The sequence below is a fragment of the Hakea prostrata genome, chromosome 4 (genome assembly GCF_041222555.1).
Source record: "Hakea prostrata isolate BN-2017 chromosome 4, UWA_Hpros_2, whole genome shotgun sequence".
Classification (NCBI taxonomy): Eukaryota; Viridiplantae; Streptophyta; class Magnoliopsida; order Proteales; family Proteaceae; genus Hakea; species Hakea prostrata.
The window spans coordinates 9869005-9896887 of NC_142603.1; the positions used below are offsets into that span (position 1 = coordinate 9869005).

A 27883-nucleotide genomic window follows, 5' to 3' on the forward strand; every position below is an offset into this window, starting at 1 on the left:
CATACTCCTGTAACCAAATAGGCCCTAATTCCATTTGAAGCATTATAATGACATTGACAACTACAATTAACTAAGGAATAACAAGTGCATGGTATTTGTCAAATTATGAACCATCTGGATCATTATTTTGTTGGAACCATTCAACAAGCCTATATCAAGTAAATAATGAGCCTTGAAATGATCAACCACAGCCACCCTTTTCAGGGTGCATCACCGATGCCAGAGATGATTCTCTTTCTATTGTCAGAATAACTAAATCAGATGTTTTTCAAGCCTTTACATGCCCTGCATCAAATCCCAAGAATTTCAAATTCATGCGGCATGAAGTCTTCACTGGGTCGATAGTATTTCTCAGGAGAATACAAGCTCAGGTTGGTGACTTGGCTAGTGTAGAGACAGGCAAACCTCTCCACCTACACAAAGAACGGTAAATAAGATCCATGTTTTGAAAATGATTAATGAATAAGGAACTACAAGTACACGAGTCAAATTTTGACAACAACACATTGCCCAGGGAAACAGATGCTATGGTTGCTAACTAATAAAGAGATGAAAGAAACAGAACAAGAAAACCACAAAGCAGAATTAATTTTGTGAAAAACATTTCCCAAACACATTTAGGAGGAACAAAAGTTAACAAAGGAAACAGACTCAAAAAGCAGCAAATACCATGTTGAATCACTCAAAACTGCAAAGATAACAAAATGTAAGTTACAGAAGTTGACATTAAGCTTGATTGTCTGGTTAACAAGGAAGTGTTCCAGATGTGCGTGCCACTATGAAGTTCAAACAAGATTTTTTTGTGTACATGTGGGTGGACCCACAAAGTAAATTAAATAATAATTGAGCTCGAATAACCAACCGGGTTGTGAAATTTCTTCTAATTTGTACCACCAAAAGCAACCATGCATACAGAAACGGTGAGTGGAGACAACCCCCCCCCCCCCCCCCAACAACAACAGCAAAAAAAAGAAAACACCCTGCTCTCTTAATTTCACTTTTTGGTAAATGCTAAAATAATGTCAATCAGTCAGCATTTCTTTCCTGAATTAGATACAATAGAGTCACCTTACATTGAGAAATCTTGGAACAAAAAGAAAACTGACCTGATGTGCAAAGCGTGAGTTCTGGTACCCAGTCTTCATTAGCTGTCCCCAAACTTTGTGAAACTGAAACAGTAAGTAAGAAATATGTAACACGGACACAGAAGTTTGTCACTTTACAACCTAAAATCATCATTTTCCAAAGGTAGATTAATGATCCTCTTCATATGACAAAAGCCTTTCAGAATGGCAGTTCGATGCATACCTTAACTACAAATCAATTATTAGAAAAACAAATGCAGAAACCCTGGTTCAACCTTTTTTTTCCATCAAGCGATTCTTAACAATTTTCAATTTGCCAACTTCTCCATCTTACTAGTCTACAATATAACACTGTTGGATTCTAATGAAAATTTCTCTTCTCAAGAATGCAAGACTAAATAAAAATGCATTTACGTTTACATAAATTCAAAAAATTGTGATTCAGCACACATTGAAACATGAATTAGAACATTGGAGTAACAGTATTACTCTTTCTTTTGCGCCCCCCCCCAAAAAAAAAAAAAAAAAAAAGCACACGAAATTTCTGTTCTGAAGCGATTGAGTGGCCCCAACATTGGTATCAAGGGGATTGGAACCCAGGTAAGACGCTTCATAATGCACTTCCACGAGCCATGTTCTAACACAGTAAACTATTGCAAAAGTGTCTAGATGATGGATCTTAGATTTAATGTGACAGGGTAGGATGAAGTTTATAGGTAGCTTTATTCTTTTCTTCTTCTTCTTCTTCTTTTTTGGGTGTGTTTGTGTTTTTTTTTTTTTTTTGGGGGGGGGGGGGGATCAGTACTGAAAATGTTGACCACAAAAAAATCTGTCTTTAATTTGTGTTATCAGTAAGAGTTCGAAAATCTTTATCTATCTTTGTAGGTTTTATTCTTTTTTCCCTCTCTAATAAAGAATGAAAAATGAAAGATGGAAAATAGCAAAGAAGAGAACCAGGTCTACAGAGCAGAATAGAAAACCACTAAGTAAAGGCTTACCATCTGATTACCGCTCTAGTTAGCTGGTACCAAGACAAACTATCATATTTTTCCATTTTTTACTCAAAATATCTGTTCGGGATTAGATCTGCATACAGTAAATTCAATATAATTTACGGAAGATTGACTCAGAATTCTGGCAGTCGGTAGTGGAGGAAATCAGAACAGTAAAGGACAGTGGGCTTCTTCCTCTTTAACTGCTTAAATAAAAAGAAAATAAGGAAAATGTTATTTCTAGTCCTGATCAACGCTTGAGATAAATGACTCCACAAATACCATCCTGCTTCAAAAGCAAGGTTGGTTAGGCCTTCTGTGGGTCGAGATTTATGCTTTAATAGTCAATCCTTAATGACGGATTGATGTAAATTCCAATTCTAGGGTTAGGGTTTCTTGAGAAGATTCATTCTAGGATTTGCCCAAAATCTTCTGGCCAAAAGGCAAAAATGCTATGGAACGCCTAGGATTGATAGAAAGAGGCTAAATAATTTTGGATTGTGGAAAGATGGATATGGGGTCAATCCAAATTATGTTGTAGGCTTTTGGAGACAAAGAAAAAAATAGGGTTTTGTCAAAACCCAAGATGGGATAGTTTATTGGGGAGTAGGACAGTCAAAATAATAGTAGGACAATCAGGAGAGGTAAAGGAAAAGGTAAGGAAGCCTACGATTAGGTATGGGAAGGGTTTGGAATATAGGGGAAAGCAATATAAACAATTTGAAATGTTATAGGGTGCTATCAACTTAACAAGACGGGAAGGGAAATATTTTGGACAAGGAAAGGAAGACTTGCAATTGGGAAGGAGTGGGGAAAAAACTTGAGGTTCTTTCTCTTCTCCCCCCCCCCCCTTTCTCTTATTCTTTCTTTTATTTCTTTCTTTTTTTTTCTCCCTGCTTTTCACAACTGCCACAAGAAACAGAAAATTTTAAAAAAAAATTAAAAAAATTTGAGAAACAGAAATTAAAAAGGGGGGTGCCATAGGGTTTGGGGAGGTCGGAGAAGGGGTCTAGGTGTTGCTGCAACAGTGGGGGAGGGTTTCTTGGCTGCTGCCAAGGTGGACATTAAGGTCCTTGGAGATTCTTGGTGTTTTCTTGATGTTCCTTGGTCTCAAACAGCAGGTAATAGGAGTCGCAGGGTATCAGGAGAAGAGGAGAAAGAAGAGAGATTAGGGCTGGGGTTGGGAAGGGGTTCAACTTACTTGTTTGCAGAACTTGGAAGACGTTGGTTGCTGGATTTCTTGCTGGAAGCTTGCTTGAATGCTTGTACATGCTGGAATGAAGAAGAAAGGCTCCAAATCGATGGTAGGATGCTTGATCTTGAACAAAATCTTACTCAACCATGGGCCCCTCAACTAGGAAACCATGATCTTTAATAACTTTATTCAATTGAAGACTAAAGAATTTCAGATTCATGTTTTGATTCAATTGAGGAGTAGAACTATTTATTTCTGGTTCTTGGACTAGTAGTTCTAGGGGTTGACTCAGCTCTCTCAAACTGTTTTTCATTATTAAGAAAAGGTAACAAAGATAAAATACGAGCTTGTTTTATAGCAATAGTGATTAATCATTATTGTTTCAAGGTCAATCTATTCACTCATCTAGATAAAAAAATTTCCTTGTTCACTAATAAATCGACTAATTAAACTCATATTTCTATAATCAATTCGATCCCCCGACCCAATTGGGGGCAAACGCCTATGAAAAGATCGCTTAGGTTTAAGAAAGAGTCGCTTGGATTTTTCCAAGGTTTATTCCTTATCTCTAAAATCCTATTTCTTAATTCCAATTCATTTTTTTTTATCTGACCAAAATAGGATAGGATTTGTTAGAAATTTTTTATTTGTTAGAATATTTCTATATCTATCTATTTTTTTAGATTATATATGTATATATAGTCTAATAAATAGATAAATTATAGAAATAGATCTAATATAGAAACCTAAGTCAAATACTTATTTAAAGACTTGGAACCTAAGTGGGAATACTTAATAGACAAGGATCCCACCACTTGACCATAGATTGGAATTTACTAAGTAATGACACATGCTGAAACTAGATTTTAAGTCAAATAAGCACATGCTGAACTATCTTTTAATTAAAACTCGTAATCACATTCGCCAATTTAAGATAATTAAGGACTCAACAGAACAAACTTTATAACTCCTAAGACCACTTGAAACCAAACTCAATTTTTTTAAATAAAAACAAACTCGTAACTCTAGTGAGTAGAGTTGGAGACAACTCCAGCTCTCAAGGCTAAAATGCCCTAAATTCCCCTACTAGGGGGTTCGGCCATATCAAGGGAACTTCTTGGAGCCATCCAAGGGGCCCCACTTAGGGTTTTGGCCAGCGGGGTCTTTGTGTCCACATCACAGAACCATTATAGGAGAAAATATTCTAATGAAAAGCAAAAATAAGAATGGCAAAAAGAACTGCCCAGCAGACTGCCTGCAACCAGACAGTGAGAAAGGTGGAAATGCTGCCCTTCCCAGTTTAAGCTTACGTGAGTGCTCCAATTGCAACACCAATCTGGCGAAGGGGCCAGACATCACAGAGAATATGTCCTCAATAAAGAATTATTATTTTTTTAGGACTGAAGAACCTTACGGTTGTTGGCTAAAGAAACTAGTCATTAATCACTAATCACAAATACAGAATAAGCACAAAAGAAAAAGGGCAGAGCTTGTTTGAAGTGTAGCAAGTGCACAAGTCTCTGTCTTTGTGCGTCTAAACATGCAAACATTTCAAAAAAAGAAGCATAACTACAAAGCCATGATGATACATGGCATTCTCAAACATAATTTTGATGACATCATACAAGATTTTCTTAAACCTATGCATAGTTGATTAACCAAACCACTTTCTAGAAATGCAGAAGACAATTTGGGCATCATTTAAACGAAAGCAAAAATGTAAATACTGTGGACCTAAACAAGAAGGGTGGTATCCAGGAAAGTTTTACTACCTTTTGATGACAATTTCGCTGAGCCTCTTGATGATGGAGACGAACTCTCTCCCTTTGTGTCTACAAATCAGAGAGAAGAAAAGAATAAAGTAAATAACTTGCAGCTAGCATTGCTTGTTACAAAAGAAAGAAATTCAACATTTTCAGGAAACATAAATGATTATGTAAAACCCATAATAGAAGCATAGTTCTTAGTTTTGGTCGAAACTGCACAACCAAAACAATATCAGTATCAAGGCCAACTGAGATGAAACATTGGGTAGAAATAAAGTTAGTTCAGCTTTCAACAATTATAGGACCTTGGGGTTGAACACAACATCAAACCATTGAAACTTGTCAGTTTTTGGCAGGTTTTGACTGAGACCCTAAGGTGCCACAAGTTTCAACATTGACAAAGACAGGTTTTCCCAAACTTCCACTTTAAGACAAATCACTTCATTGATCACCACACTTCTGCATTCACATATGCATCCAACCCTTATACAACTTGGATTTCAGTTATTCAACCTTGAAGGTAATGCAAATTTTACTCAACATAACATCTAGAAGAAATTAGTATTATACACATGGTAGTTTTAGCTTCAACATTTTCTATGCTAGATAGCTTGGATTTGTGCAACGAATGACAGACGATTACATTTCCCTAACCAAATGTATGTTTTTATTGTTTTCAATGCATTTTGAAAATCAGGCGTTAGAAACCAACGTTTCAATTTTTTCCTAGAACGATTCCAGGTTTCTGTCAAAACCTGAGATATCTCATTGTCAGTCGAGGTCAAAACCAGCCTTGATATCAAAGCTTTGACATTGCTTAAGTCACATCCTTGCAGGAGACACCACCTTCAGAAAAAAATAATAATAAATTTACCTAAAGCCATGAAAGCACTAATGCTGTAATGCACACACACACACACACACACACACATATATATATATATATAGAGGAAAGAGAAAACACAAGGAGTAACCGGGTTTTTTTTGGGTGGGGGAGCAGGATAGTGAATAGCTTGGAATACACGTGTAAAACCACCCCCACTTTGGTCTGTTCCACTGCTTGTAGCTCACCCGCAGCCTCTAGAATCCTTGATCTTATACTCATGACACCACATATCTACACCTTTTCACAGAACACCAGAAAAATGCCATTCAATCATGTACGCATGAACATGTGCACCCACAATGTGTGATCACATACACATCCAGGCACAGAAAAGCATTTGAATGAATCGACAATGTTTTATGAACCTAGGTTTCATTCACAGACATTCAGGAAGTATTGAATCTGCCACATGGCATGTCAGAGAGTGCTGAATATCTGTTGATGAGTAGACACCGAAGTCATTTCTCAAATGTCAAATTGCAGACAAAATGGAGTTGCCCAAGTGGCAAAAAGGAATTGAAGAAATAGGGGTAAGAGGATGCAGTAAATATTTTTATGACATAAACAGGGGAAATGGTTGGATTTGAGGCCGAAAGTCGCAGAGATACTTGCAGATTATACCCAGAAAACTACCAATATATTTCCCCCATCACTGCCCTAGATGACAAAAGTGGGGATTTCTGTTAAGGAGTCGCATACTAATTAACTGTAATCTCCGGCTGATTAATGTGGTGCAGGGCCCTCTATCCCATGGCACAAATGTAGACACGTTCAGTGCCTCACCAGTGTCGTCAAGGATCTTTAGATGCCTTCTGCCCCAGGGCAAAACCTCAGCTTTTGGCTACAATCACTACATTGCTGATGTCAAAAGAATCCGAAAAACAAAGAAATGAATAGAGCATAAGAATCCATTTTCTAGTTAAGGTGCAAACCTAATGCTGAGGCAAGCAGTCCAATGAAAAAGGACAGCAAGGGTATTACATTATACTATATATCATATGAGTGACAATTCTACCAAATACTGAATTTTAACAGAACCAAAGATCATGTCATCCAATGAAATGCATTCCATCAAAGCATGCTGTTGTCAATGTTTTTTGGCTAGCTCCATTTCAACTGATTATATTCACCTAATGCAAAAGGAGAAATCAACAGTGTGATAACACAATAAATAAAGCTTCTACATGGCTGACCTCCAATTCTTTGAGCTCAGAAACAAGCTTCTCCTCAGCATCACCACCTTTTGACCTGAACCAAGAATTGATTGAAGAAATAAACCATTAAAGAAAGTTAAATTATAGGCAACAGCAATGAGATGGGTTTGATCCAACAAACTTCATCTTTTGTTTTTTAATCCTCACCTACTCAATGGGAACACAATTCTTTATATTGCATAAAGATCTGGCAGATTTTATCTCTAGGTGCCCTGAACCAAAATACATGATAGCCAGTGTGCTTATAATGCAGCACTGGATTGTTTAAAATTGGAATGTGTTCTTGGGTAAAAATCTGGTTCAACCCATGGCACTGGCATGTTAGTAAAGCAGTACAATATTGGTTTAACTGGAATAAATTTTAGGGTAAACATCTAGTTCAAATCATGGCATTCACCCAAGAGATGGTTGAGTGCGGTAAAAACCAGAAACTGTGGTCTAGCATTAGGAAATATTATCTTCGTTTTATTTAGTATTTTTTGCATTATGAAACTCCAAGTGCAGCCATTGTGGTGCAATTGAGATGGTCCAAATAGGTTAGAATGCTACTGTTTGGCGCATGGGTGGGTTCTGTAGAGCTCAGGCATCTTATCTTTGGGTTTGCTGATGTAATGCACCTGATTTATAAGGCAATAATGTGGGGATAATGTTAGTACACGGGATTAGTAATTAAATTCAGTATTTTATATTAAGAATTTAAGATACTAAATAGCTAGATAAAATTCTATTTTGATTTTATTTACTTTATTGAGTTTTATAGAGTGACTAGGTGGAGTTCACGTATGACTTTCAATTAAAAATTTTAGAAGGTCTATATGTATAAAACATCGCCAGTCCATTAGATAGATGACCTGAGTAAAGATTGACGTCCCCACGTGTGATTCTTCTCTTTCATTATATTTTCTTCACTTTACTTCCTCCCATAGTATAAAATTTCACAAAATTCCAGTATCTCATTGAGCACTGAAACAAAATCCCATGCAAAATAAAAAAGTTTGAATCACCGATATTTTGACTAAATCTGGGTTTATAAAAGGCAAAAAGGATCAACATTTCACACATTTCGGGCAAAATTTCGACCTAGCCATCAATGGGCTATTTTTTCTTCATTACCAGTGTCATTTAGCCCTGTCTGAGTGAAATTCAACAGATTATACAACCATTTTTACAACAGGGCAACCTAAGCAACTCTGTAATCACCAATGAAATATCATTATGGAAAACTGAAATAACAAACAAAATAATTGCTGATGTATGATCAAATGTATGAAGTTAAACAAAGGAAATTTCATGATGCAAAAGCATTCAAGACACAGTTTGAACAACTTTTTGCAAACAGATTACAGAGATCTGAATCCCGACTAGAATGAATTACCACGAAAACAACGTAATCAGATAAAATACTCACCTAAGAGACCATTTCAGATGATGTATCCTGTCCTCAATAAGAGCACGCTCTTTCCTTAGCAATCGAAGTTCCTGCATGAAATGACTAATTAAAAGCAGGAAAAATGTATTAATGGTTGAGCAAATCATAATTACTTCCTGGTTGGCACCCAGACAGAAGGGTGATGTGTAGATAGCAACTGTTAGATGTTTAGGGGCCAAATGCCAAATTTCAGAACCACTTTGCCCAGTGTTTTGCTGCCGGTCCCAAGCCCGGGTAAAGGAGGAGGGTTGGTGCGTCAGGTCGGCAGCCGGCACCGGAAAAAATCTAGCCAAACCTTTTTTCATGGATTCGACCTTATATGATAAAAGCTATGCTAGGGCGTTCCCCGACAAAAGAAGCGACGCGCTACACTATGGCCCGGGTGTAGTGATAAGTGGGCAAGGGTTAGCTAGGGCGTCCCCTGTAAGCGACGCGTCGCATCGGCGCCCGGATGCGGTGATAAGTAGGCAAGGGTTCCCGCGCCGTGGACGAGTGCGGGTAAAGAAGCTAGTCCATAAGCATAGGATTAGATTGGCATCTTGGAACATAGGATCTCTAACTGGTAAGAGCTTAGAATTGATAGATATTATGAGGAGAAGAAGGATTAATGTAGCTTGCATTCAAGAGACTAGATGGAGGGGTAAAAAAGCCAAAGAGTTGGATGACTTTAAACTTTGGTATACTGGGGATAAAACAAATAAAAATGGAGTGGGTATAATAGTGGATAAAGATTTAAAAAATGATGTGGTGGATGTTAAAAGAGTGGGTGATAGGATTATTGCTATCAAGCTTGTAATGGAGAAAGAGTTCGTAAATATAATTTGTGCATATGCACCTCAAGTAGGACTAGATGAAAGTCTAAAGCTAGAATTTTGGGAAAATATGGGTGGATTACTGCAAGGAATTCGTCAAGGAGAAAAGATTATCATAGGAGGTGATTTAAATGGACATATTGGAAATGATCAAAGAGGATATGAGAGTGTTCATGGAGGATATGGTTTTGGAGAAGGGAATGACGAGGGGATTTCAATTTTGGATTTTGCTACTGCTTTTGATCTATCTATTATAAATACTTACTTCAAAAAGAGAGATGAGCATTTAATTACTTTCAAAAGTGGACAGCATAGAAGCCAAATAGATTTCTTCCTAACTAGAAGGACTGATAGATTGTTGTGCAAGGATTGCAAGGTGATACCGGGGGAAAGCTTAATCGCACAACATAGACTTGTGGTCTTGGATATGTGCTTAGTCCCAAGAACACATAAAAGGTCTAAGGTAAACTATCCCGAGAATAAAATGGTGGAATTTGAAAGGAGAGTACTCTAAATCCTTCGTTAATGAAGTAGTCAAACAAGGAAAATGGGATTTTAAAGGGGATACCAATGCAATGTGGAATGAGATGGCTATGTGTATTCAGAAGGTGGCTAAAGATGTTCTAGGTGAATCAAAAGGAAAGATCCATTCTTATAGAGAGACGTGGTGGTGGGATAGTGAGGTTCAAGCTGCCATTAGGAATAAAAAGGCTAGTTTTAAGACATGGCAAAGAACTAAGGATGTTGAGGATCTTCAAAGGTATAGGTTAGATAGAAATGAAGCTAAGAAAATTGCGGGAAAAGCAAGGGAAAGAAAGTATGAAGAGTTATACAATAAGTTGGGCACAAAGGAAGGGGAAAAATCTATTTATAAGATAGCTAAGATGAGGGATAGGAAGAGTAGAGATCTTGACCATGTTAGATGTATTAAAAATGGAGATGGTAAAGTATTAGTTTGTGAGGAGGATATTAAGAAAAGATGGGAAACCTATTTCTCTAGTTTACTAAATGAGCATTCTTCAAGCACTTATGTTTCGGACGATTACACTTTTCACCAAGGCACTGGTGTCCGAACTTATATACGTAGAATTTCGATGTCCGAAGTAAAAGAAGCTTTAAGGAGGATGAAACTTGGCAAGACACAAGGTCCTGATGAAATCCCAATTGAAGTATGGAAGAGCTTAGGAACCCATGGACTAGTTTGGTTGACTAAGTTGTTTAATAAGATTATGAGCACAGGGAAAATGCCAGATGATTGGAGGAGAAGTGTTGTGGTTCCAATTTACAAAAATAAAGGAGATATTCAAAGTTGTAATAACTATAGAGGCATTAAATTGATGAGCCATACGATGAAATTATGGGAGAGAATAATTGAAACCCGGTTGAGACACTTAACTATAGTTACGGAGAACCAATTTGGGTTTATGCCGGGAAGATCTACAACGGAGGCTATTTACTTAATTAGGAGACTTATGGAAAGGTATAGAAAATGTAGGAAAGACCTTCATATGGTATTTATTGACCTAGAAAAAGCTTATGATAGAGTCCCTAGAGCGTTAATTTGGCAAGTACTAGAGAAAAGAAGTGTTGCAAGTAAATATGTAGATATAGTTAAGGATATGTATGATGGTTCGGTGACTAGTGTTAGAACAGTGGGGGGACAAAGTAAGGAATTCCCGATAACAGTTGGGCTACATCAAGGGTCAACTTTAAGCCCATATCTATTTGCACTGGTAATGGATGAATTAACCAAAGACATTCAAGATGAGGTCCCCTGGTGTATGCTTTTTGCGGATGATATTGTGTTGATTGATGAGACCCAAGTGGGGATTAATACCAAATTAGAATCATGGAGAGTAGCTTTGGAATCAAAAGGCTTTAAACTTAGTAGATCGAAGACAGAATATCTAGTTTGTAACTTTAGTCATGATCGGGCAGATGATGAAGTGGTGATACTTGACGATAAAGAGATTCGTCGAGTGATTGTTTTAGGTACCTAGGTTCAATCATAAGTAAAAGAGGTGATTTAGAAGATGAGGTTTCCCAAAGAATTAAAATAGGGTGGATGAAGTGGAGAGGTGCATCCGGGGTCTTATGTGATCGGCGTATTCCATTAAAGCTTAAAGGAAAATTTTATAGGACCGTTGTCCGACCAGCTATGATGTACGGTGCAGAGTGTTGGGCTGTTAAAAAGAATCATATCGATAAACTCAGTGTAGCAGAAATGAGAATGCTAAGATGGATGAGTGGCAAAACTAGGATGGATAAGATAAGAAACGATCATATTAGAGTTGGTCTGGGAGTTGCTCCCATAAGTGATAAGCTTAGAGAAAGTCGTTTGAGGTGGCACGGCCACGTTCAACGGAGACCTATAAATGCTCCTGTTCGGAGAAGTGATATAATCCATATTGAAGGAACTAGAAGAGCTAGGGGTAGACCTAAGATAACCTTAGGAGAAGTGGTGAGAAAGGATATGTATAGCTTAGGCCTTGTATCTAGCATGGCCTTGAACAGAACTGATTGGAGGGCAAGAATCCATGTAGCCGACCCCATTTAGTTGGGAAAAGGCTTATTGTTTTTTTTTTTTTTTAACCAAAAAAAAAAAAAAAAAAAAAAAAAAAAAAAAAACATCAAATATATTAATTTTTTAATTTTTTTTTTTTTAAATAAAAAAAAAAAAAAAAAAAAAAAAAAAAAAAAAAAAAAAAAAAAAAAACAAAAAAAAAAAAAAAAAAAAAAAAAAAAACAAAAAAAACAACCCCTCTTTTATTAAAAAAAAAAAGGGGGGAGAAAAAAAAAAAAAAAAAAATTTAACTTTTCTTCCTTTTCTTAAAAAAAAAAAAAAAAAGAAGGCGCCCCCCCCCCCCCCCCCCCCCCCCCCCCCCCCCCCCCCCAAAAAAAAAAAAAAATTTTGGGGGAAAAAAGAAAAAAAAAAAAATGAACCCCCCCAAAACCTTTTTCCCCCCTTCCCTTCCATTTCCTTCTCCCTCACCCCACTACACATGGGGCCCACATGTTTTTTTCCCACCCCTTTTTTTCCCACCCCACCTTTGCAAACAAACGCAGCCTTAGTTTCTCAAAGCACTCATTATCTAATAATATGATTTGCAAATAAGAAACTCCATTAATACCTTACGAGTATCCCTGGACTCCCAAAGTAGTTCCACCTCCCTCTCAAGCTCTGGAACAACAAGCATTGTTCTCCACCCTGTTAAGAAATAAATAGTCAATAATTAAAGCAAATTAAATTCAAACAAATCAATGGATAAGAAAAAACAACATCCATCTTAGTGACATGCCTACATTACATGCATGAAAAATAAAGCTGAAAAAAAAATTCTGAATTTTATCATCAAACATGATTAACATTCATCTATTACTAATTAAGTGCATTAAAAAAGCAGTAAGATTTCTTTTCCATTATAAGCAGAAGCCAGATTTTGCAAAGTCCCTTAAGGCCTTAAATACCCCAACAGAAAGATTAGAGATAAAAAATAACAAAAATTTATATATATACAAGGTACAAAATTTTGCCCGAATTCGCCCGTTCACTACCTGGCGAACTACAGTGTATCCCTGCGAGACTAAGGGGCAAAAGTTTTTCTTTTTCACATGTCATGTCATGTCAGTTAAAGTTTTTAAAATATAAAATATTGATATATCCTGCAAACTATCAGATTGTCAGTACAAAATATTAGAAAATGATAAAATAACATTTGATATTCAACTAGTCATGTCATTTTAACGTTTAGTAATTTTTTACCTTCTTTTTTATACAATTTCATGGTTTTATCAGTGCCACGCGTGTGGCTACAAATGCAAAACGTAGTCTCATAGTCATCCACTCATCCTTTTGAGAAATATCAAAAACTCATCTTCTTCACTTGGGTAGTTTGGTGATGGAAGGTAAAACTGCAAAAGAGATGGCACTCAACTTCTTCTTCAAACTTCAAATGAAGGATTTGGACCTCACAACGAGCTCAACACGGAAACGAGCTTTCTTGGTTGCTTTTTCGAAATTTGTCATTCGACGGCAATATTTCTCAGGTTCGACGGTGACTATCGCCAATATATCGCTGGTTCGATCATTTTTTCCCGCGATTTTTCGGCGATTTCCGGCGAGATTTAGTAATTTCGTTTTTTGGTGAGTGTTTCAGTTCACTACTCACCGAACCAGGCGAAATTCGCCAAAATGTTTTACCTTGTATATATATATAAAGAAATATAAAACTATAAATAACAATCAACAAGTAGCAGATAATAACAAAGCATTAACTTTTGAGTCAAATCCTTATTTGATATAATTTGCAAAAATAGATTGCACAGCTCGTGAAGCCACATGGGGCAGATATTTAAAGCTCTATTGGTCATTACATAAATTTGTTATGCATATGATTTATTAAAATATTATATTTCTTGGGTCATTTTTGTAGTCATAATATTTTCAGTTCTTACTACCCTTATTAGCTCTATCAAACCCCAAAACACCACAGCAGGATTTTGACAAAAATGAAAATTTTAAAACATTTTTATATTTACAAAAGAAACCTGCAGACTTTGTGAAAGGAGAATGGAATATCAAAAATGAAAGACATTTAGCAATCCAATCGCAAGATATTATTCTAAAACAACTAGGAAAGAAAATGACGAAAGACACTGGCTATACCAAGAACTTTTTTGCTCCGCAGGATATCTCCGTAAATGTGATCTCCAACATAAAGAACCTACTAAATATGAAGAACATGTAAGAATTTAATGAGAAAAGACAAACAAAAACCAGCAGAGAAAAGAAAGCGCAAGAAATAGGTTTAATAATAAAGGTAAATAAAGGAATAGGTTTAAGAATAAAAGAAAAGGGAAAGTAAAATGCTCAAGGTATCAGCGATGGAAAAAAATGATTCAATCTCAAGGCTGAGTAACCAGTTTCATTAAAATGATAGGACAGGAACCAAATCAAAAGGGCAGGATCACGGATCACCAGAAGAAACCCTAGAAACATCAATCAGAGCCTTCCTGTCAATCAACTAAAAAAGTTCTCTACAAGGACCAGCAAGCAATGAAGACCAAAATCAATATAAAAGGTGCAGAAAGGCAATTGAGAAGACAAACAGGTAACAAAATTTTCAGAAATAAACAAGATCAGGGGAAAATGACAGAGATAGAAACAAATAAACCAATATCAGAAACCCTAGTAAATCATTAACAAAACAGGGGGGGAAAGAGGGGTAAATTTGGGAAGTCTTGTCTTGGAACAAGAAAGAAGAGGGATGAAGGGGGGGGTATTCCTTCACCCACCTCTATAAAATTAGGGATGGGGGTATATTTTGGGGTTAATAAGAAGGGTAAATTTGTCTTTGGGATGCCTTTAACAGCAAAGCTAATAAACTGGGTAGAGCTACATTAATTTCTAGGTAAAATGGAAGGGTAATGTCATATTCTATTCCAGAGTGAAGGTGTTTGGCATAAGTCTGGGTAAGAGGCAGGTAAACATAGTTTTTCAAACATAATTAATTGTTCCCCACTTATTTTTGCAAAGCAGAGCATGCTAATAGTCTTTATGACCCCATATTTAGTATTCAACATTTTCTTCTAGGATAAGCCAAAGCACAAAAGTTGCTTGCAACTCTAAAAATGTGCAGTACCTGTGAACTTGATTCAATGGAAAGCAATTTATGCAGATGACTGACATTCCCTCCCTAAAATTACAAGTTCCAAAAGAAAACCATTAGCCATCAAAGTTGCCCTGTATTAGCAAAATACATAACTTCTATCCATCTACCAAGTGGATAAACAAGATTGAGAATGCACCTGGAAAACTCTACAGCCCTTTTTCAGCCCCTTAGAAGGTAAAATCGGAGAAATATTTCCAACCTGTTTATGGAAAATAAGATGAGTAAAGAAAGGCCATACACAGATGGAAGTGCATTAATGGAAATGTGCTTGCACAAACCTGCGGGTATGGAGTGCCATTATCTGTATTGATTAGCATTCCTGACTCAGGTTCAACCTCGAATAAATTTGCTCGATTGTCTTCATTGAAAAAGCTTGGCTTCGAGCTGTAAACATTGAAACAAAAACAATATTGCCGCTAACTAGATCTTTATCAAAATAAAATAGGTTTCTACAGAAAATAAGAAGACAAAAGCAGTCCAGTAGTGTATACAGGATGCATCATGCAAAAGAAGTATTCGTTGATACGATGAACTATAGAACAGCTGAACAAGTTCAAACCCAAATGTCTCACCAAGTATGAACCAACATAACATAACCTCAAATAGTAGATTGTTTACCAACATTAAACTACACAATAGAAAATAGTAAATTGTGGTTTTTTTTTCTTTTCTGAACCAAGCATAGTTGGCATCTGCCATATTATCCAAATGAATCAGCATTCTTTTTGAATGGCAAAACCAAAAAGTCTACACACTAACGTAAAGATAGCTGCAAAGTTTGCTCTTGTCTATGAAATACATCCAACAGACGTCAGATGAGACAATTTTAGATTTTTTTCACCTCATAGAGAAAGAAACGGACCTCAGGGATAATGAAACAGGGGGTGGGAAAGGTACAATTGATCTATGTCGTTTACTAAGTGTTTTCCGGAGAACAATGAGCACCCTTAGTAACCAGCATATTTATCTTCCCATCTATAATTACCAAAGGACCTTCTTCCGTGCACTATTCCTAGTTTTTGGATTTGGGTACCCCATATGGCTGATGACCTCTCCCATTGATATATCTTGACTCTTTGACTCAAGCAGGTAGCTCCCAAAAGGATTAAAACATAAGGATGATCACGTAAGAATGGGTTTGCAGGTAGCTCAAATACACAATAAGCACGGGAAAGTTGTCCAGGGCAGCATGGTCATGTCCAACTGAGGCCCTTTAGTTGCCCCTCTTAGGAAGGGTGATTTGACCCAGTTGAAAAAATTCAAAGTTCCAAAGGCAGACCTAAAATGACCTTAGCAGAACAGGTGAGGAAAGAAATGCATAGCTTAGGCCTTGTATCATCTCCGAAACTTGAGATCCAAACCTGGTGGAGATAAATCATGAACTGCCACTGAAATTTTGGTACTTGTGTATCATCTCACTGAAATCATACAAACTACCTTATAAGCAGGTAGCAACTTGACCCACTCTATAAGATAGTGAAGTGAGATTGAAAGTTTCATCGGTGTGAGTCCAAAGAAGAGAGAAAAACACTTATGACAGTTTCATCGGTGTGAGTCCAAAGAAGAGAGAAAAACACTTATCCTTGATTTTTTGGAACATAATCAGTCAACAATGGTAACAATACAGTACTGGAGGTTGCTGCATAACTACAAACAGATTAATTGCAAGTTTGCAAGCTGTTGTAGAAGATTTGGCTAAATAAAACAACTCAGCTACAAGCCTACAATAACTGTTCTTCTGTTCACAAAAACCATTTTTAAAGAGAAAAGAGAGGGGGGGGCTTATATGGGGATAGATGTTTAATTGTTAGCACTGCAGGCCAATCTATGACTTCACTGTGCCAAAAAAGATAATTTTTTCTTTTTTCTTATTTTTAGTGGGTGTATATATACTATTTAATTATTCAGTTATAATTGTAGAAAAACATTTGAAAGTCCTCCAATAGAATGTGAAAAAACTAGAGTTAACATAAATTGGATAAAGCTCTACAATACATGGGTTAATCACCATGCCAACCTACAGTGTGGTCATGTGGGAAGCTATATTTATGCATAGAAGTAAAAATAGGCAATATTACAGTTAGGTCAATGACGTTCACTGGCAACCGAGGTTGCAAATCCAAACAACAAATCAGTAGCTTTTTTTCCTTACGATTTAAATATTCAAAAAAGTTATTTTTCCCCATCAAAGTCTAGAGCACAAACATGTGGAGCAAGTACAGAGTATGATTAGTAAAAAGAAATAACTATAAGTAATAGCCCTTGAAAAAGCAGACATGCTGTTCAAATTTCAAAGACAGTAATTACCATATTAAAAGCTGAACATGACCATACAAGGAAAAAGGCCAACCTCCTAAAATGATACTTAGAATATCTTGACATATGTTTCGAAATTTATATAATTGAGAAAGAAATGAACCTGCCAGTAATGACAACATCAAAGTTTGCAAGCCAATCAAAGTTGCATGGAGAACTACCATCCAAAGTTCGATTGTAACAAAGGAAATTCATCACAACATTTGTGTAGTCCCATAAACTGCAGGAGAGACCAAGTGAAAGAACCTCTTGTTAGCTTAATAAGATATAACCACCTAATACAAGTTTTTCATTTCTACTGATATAGATGGACTTCGAATCTCGATTGATTATACGTTGTTCTAAAACCTTTTAATTTATTTCTCGTCATCACAAATGCATTTGTTTTTCATGCTTTAAATCCAGCCTCCAAGCAGCATCAGTAACTGATAGGCACCTAATCATGCAAAAATAGATGGGATACAGGAGATCAATCCCAGCTCAACATGTCGGAGACAAGATCAGCAAAAAGTAACAAGGGACAGGCGGCAGAAGCCTATTGAGGGGCAGCCACAACCATGCACACCTGTGACTTGGCAGGAGAAAGTGGTACGCAGGGTGTTAGGAAAGTTTGAAGTATATTAGGGCGGAAAGTAGCAAGAGTAAAGAAACGGCAAGCTGAGCTTGCAGGTGAAAGGATTCTTGGGTAAGGAGAATAGCGGTTTGTATTCAGGTCAGAGAAGTAATATGTAACGGAGTTCAGCTGAACTGATTGTGTTTTGCTTATTCAAAGTTGCCGAATCAATGAAACAGTCCATTACAGATTCTATTAACCTCCACATTGTGTAATTCATCAATTTGGGGGGGGGGGGGGGGTTATTACGAATGACAGGTGATCGGTGGTGTAAAGGGCTGTGAACGAGGTGAAGAATTGGTTTCTACCAAACTATCAGTAACATACACATATGAGAAGATCAGAAATAGCGCCGGGCATATCATACAAAATGTAACAGAATCAGACCAGAAGGAAGCAGGAATCACTTTAAATCAAGAACATTGTATCTCATATATGACCATAACACCAAAGAACAGTTACGGTTACCGCCAAAAAATCGTGCCTTTCAAATTTGACCATGAAACATACGTTGAGACTACAAATTTAAAAATCTCCTGTCAAAATGAAGGATCAGTAGTACCTGTTTGTCACCAAGAAAGTGGCACGATCAGAATCTCTAAGCATTTTAAGCATAGGCATGATTGAAGGATCCTCATTAATATACCTGATTCATTAACAAATGGAAAACAAGACACCTATCAAGCCAAATGGTTGAAAACATCAAATGCTTACACAAGCACTACAACAATGAACACACTGATCTTGGTTAGACAAATTTAAATCACTATAATTTTTTATAATTCTGATTACTACAATCGGTAACAGTCCAGCGTGTTTGGATACAATTCGCAAGTTAATGGATGGGAAGTGGCATGGTTAGGTACATTCAAGCGTTGAGTGTGGGTATATGTATATGTACATGTACATGTGTATGTATGTATGTATGTATGTATGTGTGATGCATGTGTATGTATGTATGTATGTGTATATATATGTTTAGAAAAACATGAATGAACAGTTGATCTTTAAAATTCTATAGAGACAACTTAATTACTCAACATAATTGTTGTTCTCCTAGAAGTGACCGCTGAAATGATCGTACTTAAGATCTTACTTATTTGGATCTTCAGCAACCACTTGCTTTAAAGTTCCATCCTGGTGGCACAAATCAACCGCAGCTCGAATGTCTTTGAACATTCGAGGGTAGCTGCAATCACAAAGCACACATATCAGAAAAGCAGAAATTCACTCTTAAGGCCCTGACTGTACCTTGTTTAAGTCTAATTCCAAAATTTGAGCCAAGAATTCCCCCCCCCCAAGGAGATATTCCAATTAAACATACAAATGCATTAAATATCACTTGACCACCATGAAAGACATACAAGTTAATAGTAATCCGATAAATATTGCAAAAAAAAAAAGGAAATTCTAACAGAAATTAGGTTATTAGGGCACATATGTTTGTTATGATCCACAATGTCTGAAATCAACAGGCCTAATTTAGTAAGGAACCTTTCTTCCCAAACTAGTTTTCAGCAAATCGATCTGGTATACACTAGAATATGTAAGACATAGTTCAAAACAATAAAGGATGACCTCATTACATACACTATTGTCAAAGAGTCCACCTAGGCGGTTTTTGAACCGCCTTATTTGCAATCGCTTTTTTGACGTGCAGATCTTTTGCTGCTTTATAGCCTAGGCACTACCACCTTCTTGTGAGCTGTATTGCCACTAGGCGCTAAAGCAGTCACTTTTTTAACACTTTGTACACAATTTTTTTTCCTTGAATTTTTTTTAACATCAAATTTTATGCTACAAAGCCATATATAAATTTAATAGTTATTCATTTTGGACTCAAGATTCAATGAATCAATAAATGGAGAATGATCTGCAAATTGGAATAATCTGATCTATTAATTTATCGTGTTTGGTCAAAAAAGTGGTACAAAACGGACATATCAAATTCCGATTCTGATTCAAAAATTATTTAGTTTACTTTAAAAAATTGGGTAAAAAGGCAGAGGGTCAATTGTGGAATGATCGTAAAGTCTAGGCACAAGGCACTTATTTGTCATCACACTATCATAAAGGTAAGTATAATTAATACTCTCAATTTTATATTGATAATTTGACATAGTTCAAAGTCATATGTTATGATGCTTGATGACATGAACTTATGTTTATTGGATAATCTTCCATATTTATGATCCTTGATTGTTTGTTTAGCTTATAATAGAAATTTAATTAAAAGTAGTTGTATTGAAAAAAGTTGCCCCAACCGCTTTGGATGTTGTATTGCCACCTAGGTGCTGCTTTATCTCCTAATGACCTAGGCAGTGCCCCAATCGCTTTGTTCACCTTGTCACCTTGACAACCATGATTACATATATCAAAAACCTAAGCTAAAACCAAACAGGCCAACATAAGAGTTGTAACCAGTTCTAAGTGATCGCAAGACCCCCAACAAAGGGCAAAATATTTGCAGACCACTTGAATATGGTTTGCTACTTTAAGATGCACAGTTTAGAATGAAATGATTACTTAACTATGGGTACAGTGGGATTCCATCAGCAAAGATAATCAAAATATGTATCCGCCACTGCATCTTTTAAAAGATAAAGAGAAAGCGATGGACAGAACAGAGAGAGGGGACGGGAAGAAAGTACCTTGTAACACATCTTTGTGGTTTCGGCAAAAGTAGGGGCCCAATCTCGGATGAAGAACTAGAAACTTAATAGAGGGAACATAATGAAGAAATTTTACTAAATTGTGTGAAAGTAGTTATTTACCTATAGTTTTAACCATGTGCTCATTAAAGTTTATTACATAAATGACTACCCACTTCTTCCCGAAAGATAATAAACAGCTCACCACCTCATTATGCATTTTAATTTATCACTCAATTCATATAAACATCCATCTTTAGCATATCAAAGAGAGACAAAGTAAAGTATTAGTTGAAAGCATCATTTAGTAACCAAGACTAGATAAGATCCTGAGTCTCTATTGTTTAAACCGAGAGGAACCAATCAAAAACTAACATGAACAAGGCTGTGCATAATGTATACCAAGTTAATAGGCAGTCAAGTCAAACAATTCTACTGAAATGAGTCACAGGCAGTATTCATACTCAACACCGTTGGGAAGTTTTCCAGGATTGTGATCCTTGAAGTCCACAAGTTGTGCAAATAGGTAGGCCCCCGCTAATGAAAAAAGAGTATCAATAAGAGCATAATCAGGTTCATCAAATGCATCCCGCAACAAAGTGTTCCCATAAGTTGCTAGTTTATCTTCTTTTGACATTTCACTAAACCCATGATAGGCAACTTTTACATATTTGTGGCGATCCATCTGCACAGGGAAGAATAAGAAATTATATTTGTTGCCTGCAGCAAAATGGAAGCAGCAGACTAACGAGAAGAGGGAGTAATGGATAACTAAAAACTCTGCAAAATTAGTTGTAAGTGCTAAACAAATAGAATTTCAACCCATTAAACCGAACCAGGCTAACCTTCAAGATGTTGCCTCTCTTCTTGTCAATTACCAACCCCCTGACCATGTATTTCCAATCAAAAGTCCAGCTCAGTAACTGCATCAACCAAAATATTTAAAACATCCATTTACTGGCTCAAGTTATAAAAGATGCCCAACGTAGTTAATGGGGAAGATATTAAAGAATAAAATTCAACATCAAATATCAAGAAGGTTCTTTACCAGGAATAATTTTTAGAAGTGGAACAATCAAAGATTCAAGAGATCAAATGGAAAAATGGAGACATAACATAGACCATTTCATTTTGAATATTATCCTCAGCAACTAATATCAAGCAAGCACTAAATACAAGAAACCTATTGAAGAAAAAACTGTAAAATACATAAATAAATGACTTGAATGTTGATAGAAGTCAGAATTTATGTTGCTTGATTACATTTACTAGAATATGGGCCAAAAGTAACAATATACCTTGATACATGTTTGCTATGGTCTTCTGTCAATAGTTTCATAAGGATTTTACAAGATGATGCTCAATTTCCCCCCCCCCCCCAAAAAAAAAAAATAGAAATTTGATTTACAACACCCCACCAACCACACAAGCCTTATCCAAACTAGATGGTGTCAGCTACATGGATCATTGCCCGTAAAAATTTGATTTAGTTGCATTAAATTCATATTTTAAGAAGTAAAAAAATTTACCATCTTATTCATGAATATCCTAACACTGATAAGAATATGCTTGAGAAAGGGTATCAGGAATTCAGGAGCCATATCTGAGATAACAAAGACACCATGTGATGCGGTTATATTGTCCAACTGGGTCAGTTGGACGTCAAAAGACATTATTTTGGCACATGGTAGGGTTCTAAGGGCTTTAGGCCATTAATTTTTAGGTTTATTGATGTAATGGAACTAAGTATAAGCCCATTAAGTGAAGTAATTAGTGCACGGATAGATAGCTAAGATAATTTAATTTTATTCAAGTCTTACTCTGAAATAGCAATCTTAATTAGGATTTGACAGTGACTCCTAGTTGGGGATCCATATTTTAGCTTAAGCCCTAATTATTAGACTCATTAGGAGTCCCTTAATGAGTTAAACTACAAATTTTAGAAGGTCTGTACATATGTACTAACATCCCCCATCAATAAGACATGATTTGAGTAAAGAATATAACTGTTTTCTATGAGATTTAGTTATATTAAGCAAGGATTCCGAGATTTATATCCCAAACCCGATTTTTTTCTCCTCCTCCCAAGAACATCTTCAACCATTCGAGCTGCTGTTCAAGCACATCTTCAACAACACTAAGTTGAATCTTTTTTTAATCCTCTAAACATCAAGCTTAAGTCTTCTCCCTTTCTGTTTTTTCTCAATTTTTTCCCAACATCAGTCCCGGCCAGGCCATTCCAGCCGTCGACAAGCCCCAATTATGGATCAAATACTTGCCAAGAACCTTGGAGCACTAAATCCAATTTGCAGTCCCATACACCCATTGAAACCCATCAATTATTCTTCTCAAGAAACACTAAATCCTGCCTAGAACTAACCAGTCATAAGACAACACCCATAGACCCATTTATGGATCAAATAACCCTCTCTGCCCTATGAAAACTTGACCGAAAGCCCTACCCAAAATTCACATTACTAACATCAGATTTTCCTATGGATCAAATAACCCTCTCTGACCTATGAAACCTTGATCGAAAGCTCTACCCAAAATTCACATTACTAACCCCATATTTTCTAAAGATGTCCTTTTCAGGAACCCACAAAACAAACCCTAATTTTCTGTATTTCTAATTTCAAAAATAATCCACCATTAATAAAACAACAACCATTCACTGATAAGCTCTCCTACATTGACACAACTCAACCCTACCATCAAACCAAGGTCCTACAAACCCAAACCACGATTTTGACCAATGACCTTTTGTTGACCAGCTCAAGCTTACCAGTTCGCCCTTATCCTGGAAACATAACATAAAACAGGATCATCAATTTCATTGAGATTCTTGTTGTTTTTATGATGCATACCTATAACCTGCTGTGATCCAGAATTAAGAATTTATAATAGTGTAACTGTGCACCATTCATAATCCTCTTCGTAGCAACTATAATCAAATTATGAAAAGATTGTCTTCAATGAAATTTCTTCTTTTTGAGTTGATTGGCTGGGCCTTGAAGCCCATTATTTCAAGCTTGTGAGACAGAACACAGTTACACTTACACCTAAGATATATTCCTACTCCATTATAAAGCTGAATAGAAACCTAAAAGGCTTTATAACAGAATTTTCATATGCAGCTAGCACGTACTGTATTAAAGTGCACAGTTAGACTGTACTATAATAATGGTGGGATGGTCAATAAAAATTCAAAACCCACCATGATTTGAAAGAAACAACATAAAATGTTGAAGTACAGTAAGCTTCCATGGAATGGTAGCCTCACAGAAAGATGAATACAAACCTCTGGTGGGTATCCCAGATCATAAACCAGCTTCTTTATTGTGCCATTATATGCAAGGGATTCAAATGTGTCAGGCATGTATTGTGCAAGAGTGTAATCCATATCAAACCCAACCGCAACGATATTCTTCATATTTAAGGACCTATTACAGAAGATCTGCTTCCCCATAGCAATTTTACGGCCCCCTTCAGGAGAAGACCAAATCCATTGATCCTTCCCACCATCACTACAAACAACAGATTGAAATTGTGTTGTTTCGTCATCCACATGAACACCATCCATTATGTAGCTAGCATGCAACTGATTGGCTCCTAAAAGCAATCACAAAAACAGAGTTAGTATTAGCAAAGGAACATGCATATCAGGTTATATCAATGAATCATGTGGTCTACAGTAGGAGAGATAACAATTGGATGAGACCCACACTTAATTAATTCTCAAATAGATGTAAACTTTCTCTTAAGGCAAGTTAGATGCAGAGACTGAAATGCCCAAGATGCCACAGAGAGATTAATTTAAACGTAAGATGTAAACAAACTTATCAAAGTCAGGGTAGACAGTTTAACAAGAATTTGTAACTGTGGTCATAGACTTTCAACTAAATCAAAGTAAGAAAATAGATTTAATATATGTATAAGATGTAGGAGGAATGACTAAAAACAATACATCACTCCTCTATCCTTCCATCACTAAATTTACCTGTACCCAAGTAAAACTTTAGCAACCACTGACTACTAAGTGTCCTATCTGACTACAACTGACAATTAGGCCTCAGAATCAAAGCATCAACAGGATTTCCCAGTGTTTAATTCATATTTTTTTAAAATTAATTAGACTATATGCTCAAATCCTATCTTAGCTGCATATTGGCACTGAAAATGTTTTCCTACATAATGCAAATTGAACCATTGGATTCCAGCCTCATTCTTAGTAAGGCTTCAGATGTTCGATAATTATAAGAGAAAAGTTCGAATAGCTGATTTTGCTGAGTATGTGACCGGGGGCCGGTAGGAAAGAAGGGAAATTTTGCAGGTAAAGGAAAAACAAATCACACAATCATAAACTCAAAAATTCTATAAACTAAATCTCCTTATAGTGGGGTCACAAGCCCATATGTAAAGGGAAAATGGTTAGAATATGACACCGGATCTTGCAGAATCAAAATTCTAACTTACTCATATGTGGGCAGCCCAAAACTAACTAAATAATAAAGTACTAAATAAATAAATAAATAAAGTCCTCGCTTCTGTATCCTATTGGAACTGTCATCTTCAATTAAGTGCTTCGAATGACATTGAATCCATTAACAAGTCCCTGACAGCTGTATCTCTTGATTCTATAGAATGGCCTTACACTAATGTTGATTGGCTTCCAAGTTCCAAGTATACTTGCACTCACCTGAATCAATGTCTATGGTCTTCTTCTCATGTATATAATGGTGCTGCTCCGTTGCACAATCAAAGGTCCGTTAGTGGGTTTGATCTAATACATGCAGCAGTAGAAGGCCTATCACCCTATCTGTAGCAGTTAGCCACATAGTTTTTGACCATAGTAGCTACCTCTACTACTGTTTTAACTAACTGTAATTTATTACCCACTCTTATCTCTAGACCTACCAGACCTTGGCCTTATGATCTCATTCCCCAACTTTTAAGCATTGCAAAAGGGATTGACCTGGCCATGATCTCTTCCCCACTTTTAGCATGAAGGGGGTCGGGTGTGTTCAAAGTTTCTACTCTACTATGTGAAGCTGTATCCCGTTCCCTGCCGGCGTGCCTTTGTCCTCTCCTTGGTTTCATTTGTTTGGCTAATCGAGAAAAAACTAAATAAATAAATAAACTAAGTCCATCTCTTGTGGCCAACACTGGATCGTCTTTGGTTTGGGTCCCCCCCTTCTGCCGGTCCCGGCCGTGATACCACATCAATTTTCCCACCCAAGACTCCTCGTGGTTGTGGGTCCAGTGCCATCAAAAATCACCCTTTGACGAATATGCCAGTAGTCTTTCTGAGTCTGATGGATGAAAAATCTTTCTCTGGGAAGAATTTCATCATATTGAAAGGAATGAGTATATTCATAACATAGTGCTTGGCTCTTTTTCTTCACAACCATGGACGTCCCAAAAGGATGTAGTAGACTTTCAAAGGGAGAACATAACACTGCACATGATCAGTCAGTCCTCCAATGGAATATTTGAGAAAACGATCAAACTGCTAACTGCAAAGGGTGAATGACCCAATTGAAGGTTAAACTGTAGTGAAAGTGGCAAAGCACAAAACGATCTGCAGATCTATTTGACAGAACTGAACTTTCAAATAACTTTCAACATGACTATAAAAGAGTTGAAAGGTGAGACAGGATTTGAGTAGCAATCCCTATTTATCAGAACGTTCACGAGAACCTCACATTTCAAAGTGTGAGATGGATATGAGGCATGCATATAACGATTTCATATTTGCTCAGAATAAGAGTGTGGACACCACAACCAAGTCTAAAAAGAAAGTAATCCAATAACCTACAAACAAGTCATGTGTCCTTTACAGTAAATCACTCTCTCTTTTTTCTTTTTTTCTTTTTTTTTTGGCTTGTGTATGTGGGTGGGAGAGAGGTGATTCACATACTGTAACACTTAATTATTAGTTGTAGCATGTTTAGGGGAAGTCACATAAAGTGGTAAAACCAACATGCCGCAGAATACGTGAATTTATTCAATGATACAATGACTATGGTCAGTAAACAACTCTGCTCATCTGCTTGGATATGAATTCTTGACATAATATAGGGGGGGAAATTATTCTCAGTATCTCATTTCCAACAGTTTCAGTCTCTCATTCCACAACTCTTAAGGTAATATCTTCACTTCTCTTCTTCAAATGAAGAATTGTGAAAGAGAAAATAATGTAGAGAAAAAGCATAAAGGGGCCCATAAATCTGCATGAACTAGTAGAGCCACTCTCACTTCTCTCCAAAGGCCATAGCCAACGTCAGAAATAGACCCAGTCACAAAACCAAACCTCCCAAATAGATGTAATAATCAAAAGGAAAATAAAAACACCCTTACTAAGCAGTGTGAGTCCCCCACCCCCCCCCCCCCCCCCACCACCCAAAAAAAAAAAGAAAAAAACCAAACCCCCACAAACAGTACATTACAAAACTTACCTTCAAGATTGATGGAAATAACAGAAAGAGCACGATGTTCTGCCCCAATTCGTGTTCTCCCAAACTCGCTCCAAGAGCACCTAAAAATTCAATTTCTCAAGTAAACAACAGCCTCATCCACCCAAAACAAAGAAAAAGCGATAGAGAGAAAGACAACCCCTACGCCACTCAACACTTCAAACCTAACTAAATCTAGACGCAACAAACCCTAAAAACTCACGATAATCCAGTGTCAAGAACGACAAGAACACATACGTAAGAAACAGTAGTACGAAATCCCTAAGACTAGCTATAAACGATAGAAAAACGAACCTTCTAAGCTGAAACCGATTCTCTTGCTCCCTGAAGCTCGGTCTCCAGCTTCTGAACTGAAACGACTAGCAAAAACTCGAGAACGAAAACGAATTGGAGAAGCGAAACTAGGCAAGAACTGAGTTGTAAGGAAGGAGAGGCAAAACGAAAACTGCTTCTTTGGAATTCGCATCATGGGTTTAAAAGCGCATTTCGGGAAGATGAGTCGGATTAGATAAAGCGAATCAGTAACAAGAAATCGAATCGTCGTTGTTGGAGAAGACATTAAAATTGCTCAAACAAGTCACATTTTTGGAAGTAAAAAAAGAAAAAGATAATCCAAAAAGGAGAGAAATAGTAATCAGTTATCACAGATCATAGAGAAAGCGAATCCGTTCTTCGATGTCCATTTGAGGGTTGAGAACCTAATTCTAAATGCGCTTCGTTTTCATCAACTTGGGATTTGCAGCGCTCGCGTTCGCGCGACGAAATAGGGGGAAAAG

The 27883-nt window shown here is 36.7% G+C and overlaps 1 protein-coding gene across 3 annotated transcripts; it reads right to left on the bottom strand.

Moving 5' to 3' along the window:
• Positions 1–264: 264 nt before the first annotated feature.
• Positions 265–27883, bottom strand: LOC149017729 (HAD-superfamily hydrolase, subfamily IG, 5'-nucleotidase). Of its 3 annotated transcripts, XM_089152053.1 has the most exons (18): positions 27402–27414; positions 27090–27169; positions 23933–24243; positions 21477–21554; positions 21096–21316; positions 19077–19169; positions 18543–18626; positions 17471–17587; positions 15330–15435; positions 15188–15250; positions 15022–15075; positions 14046–14103; positions 12511–12587; positions 8547–8617; positions 7118–7172; positions 5045–5104; positions 1107–1169; positions 265–413 (listed from the first exon to the last, which is right to left on the bottom strand). In XM_089152053.1, exons 3-18 carry the CDS (start codon positions 24212–24214, stop codon positions 291–293), a joined length of 1605 nt encoding a protein of 534 aa, XP_089008179.1. In that variant the 5' UTR covers positions 24215–24243; positions 27090–27169; positions 27402–27414; the 3' UTR covers positions 265–290. The 3 variants fall into 3 exon arrangements, with proteins under 3 accessions (XP_089008179.1, XP_089008177.1, XP_089008178.1); XM_089152051.1 differs by lacking the exon at positions 27090–27169 and having other exon boundaries at positions 27402–27882; XM_089152052.1 differs by lacking the exons at positions 265–413; positions 1107–1169; positions 5045–5104; ... (2 more) ...; positions 12511–12587; positions 27090–27169 and having other exon boundaries at positions 14040–14106; positions 27402–27883.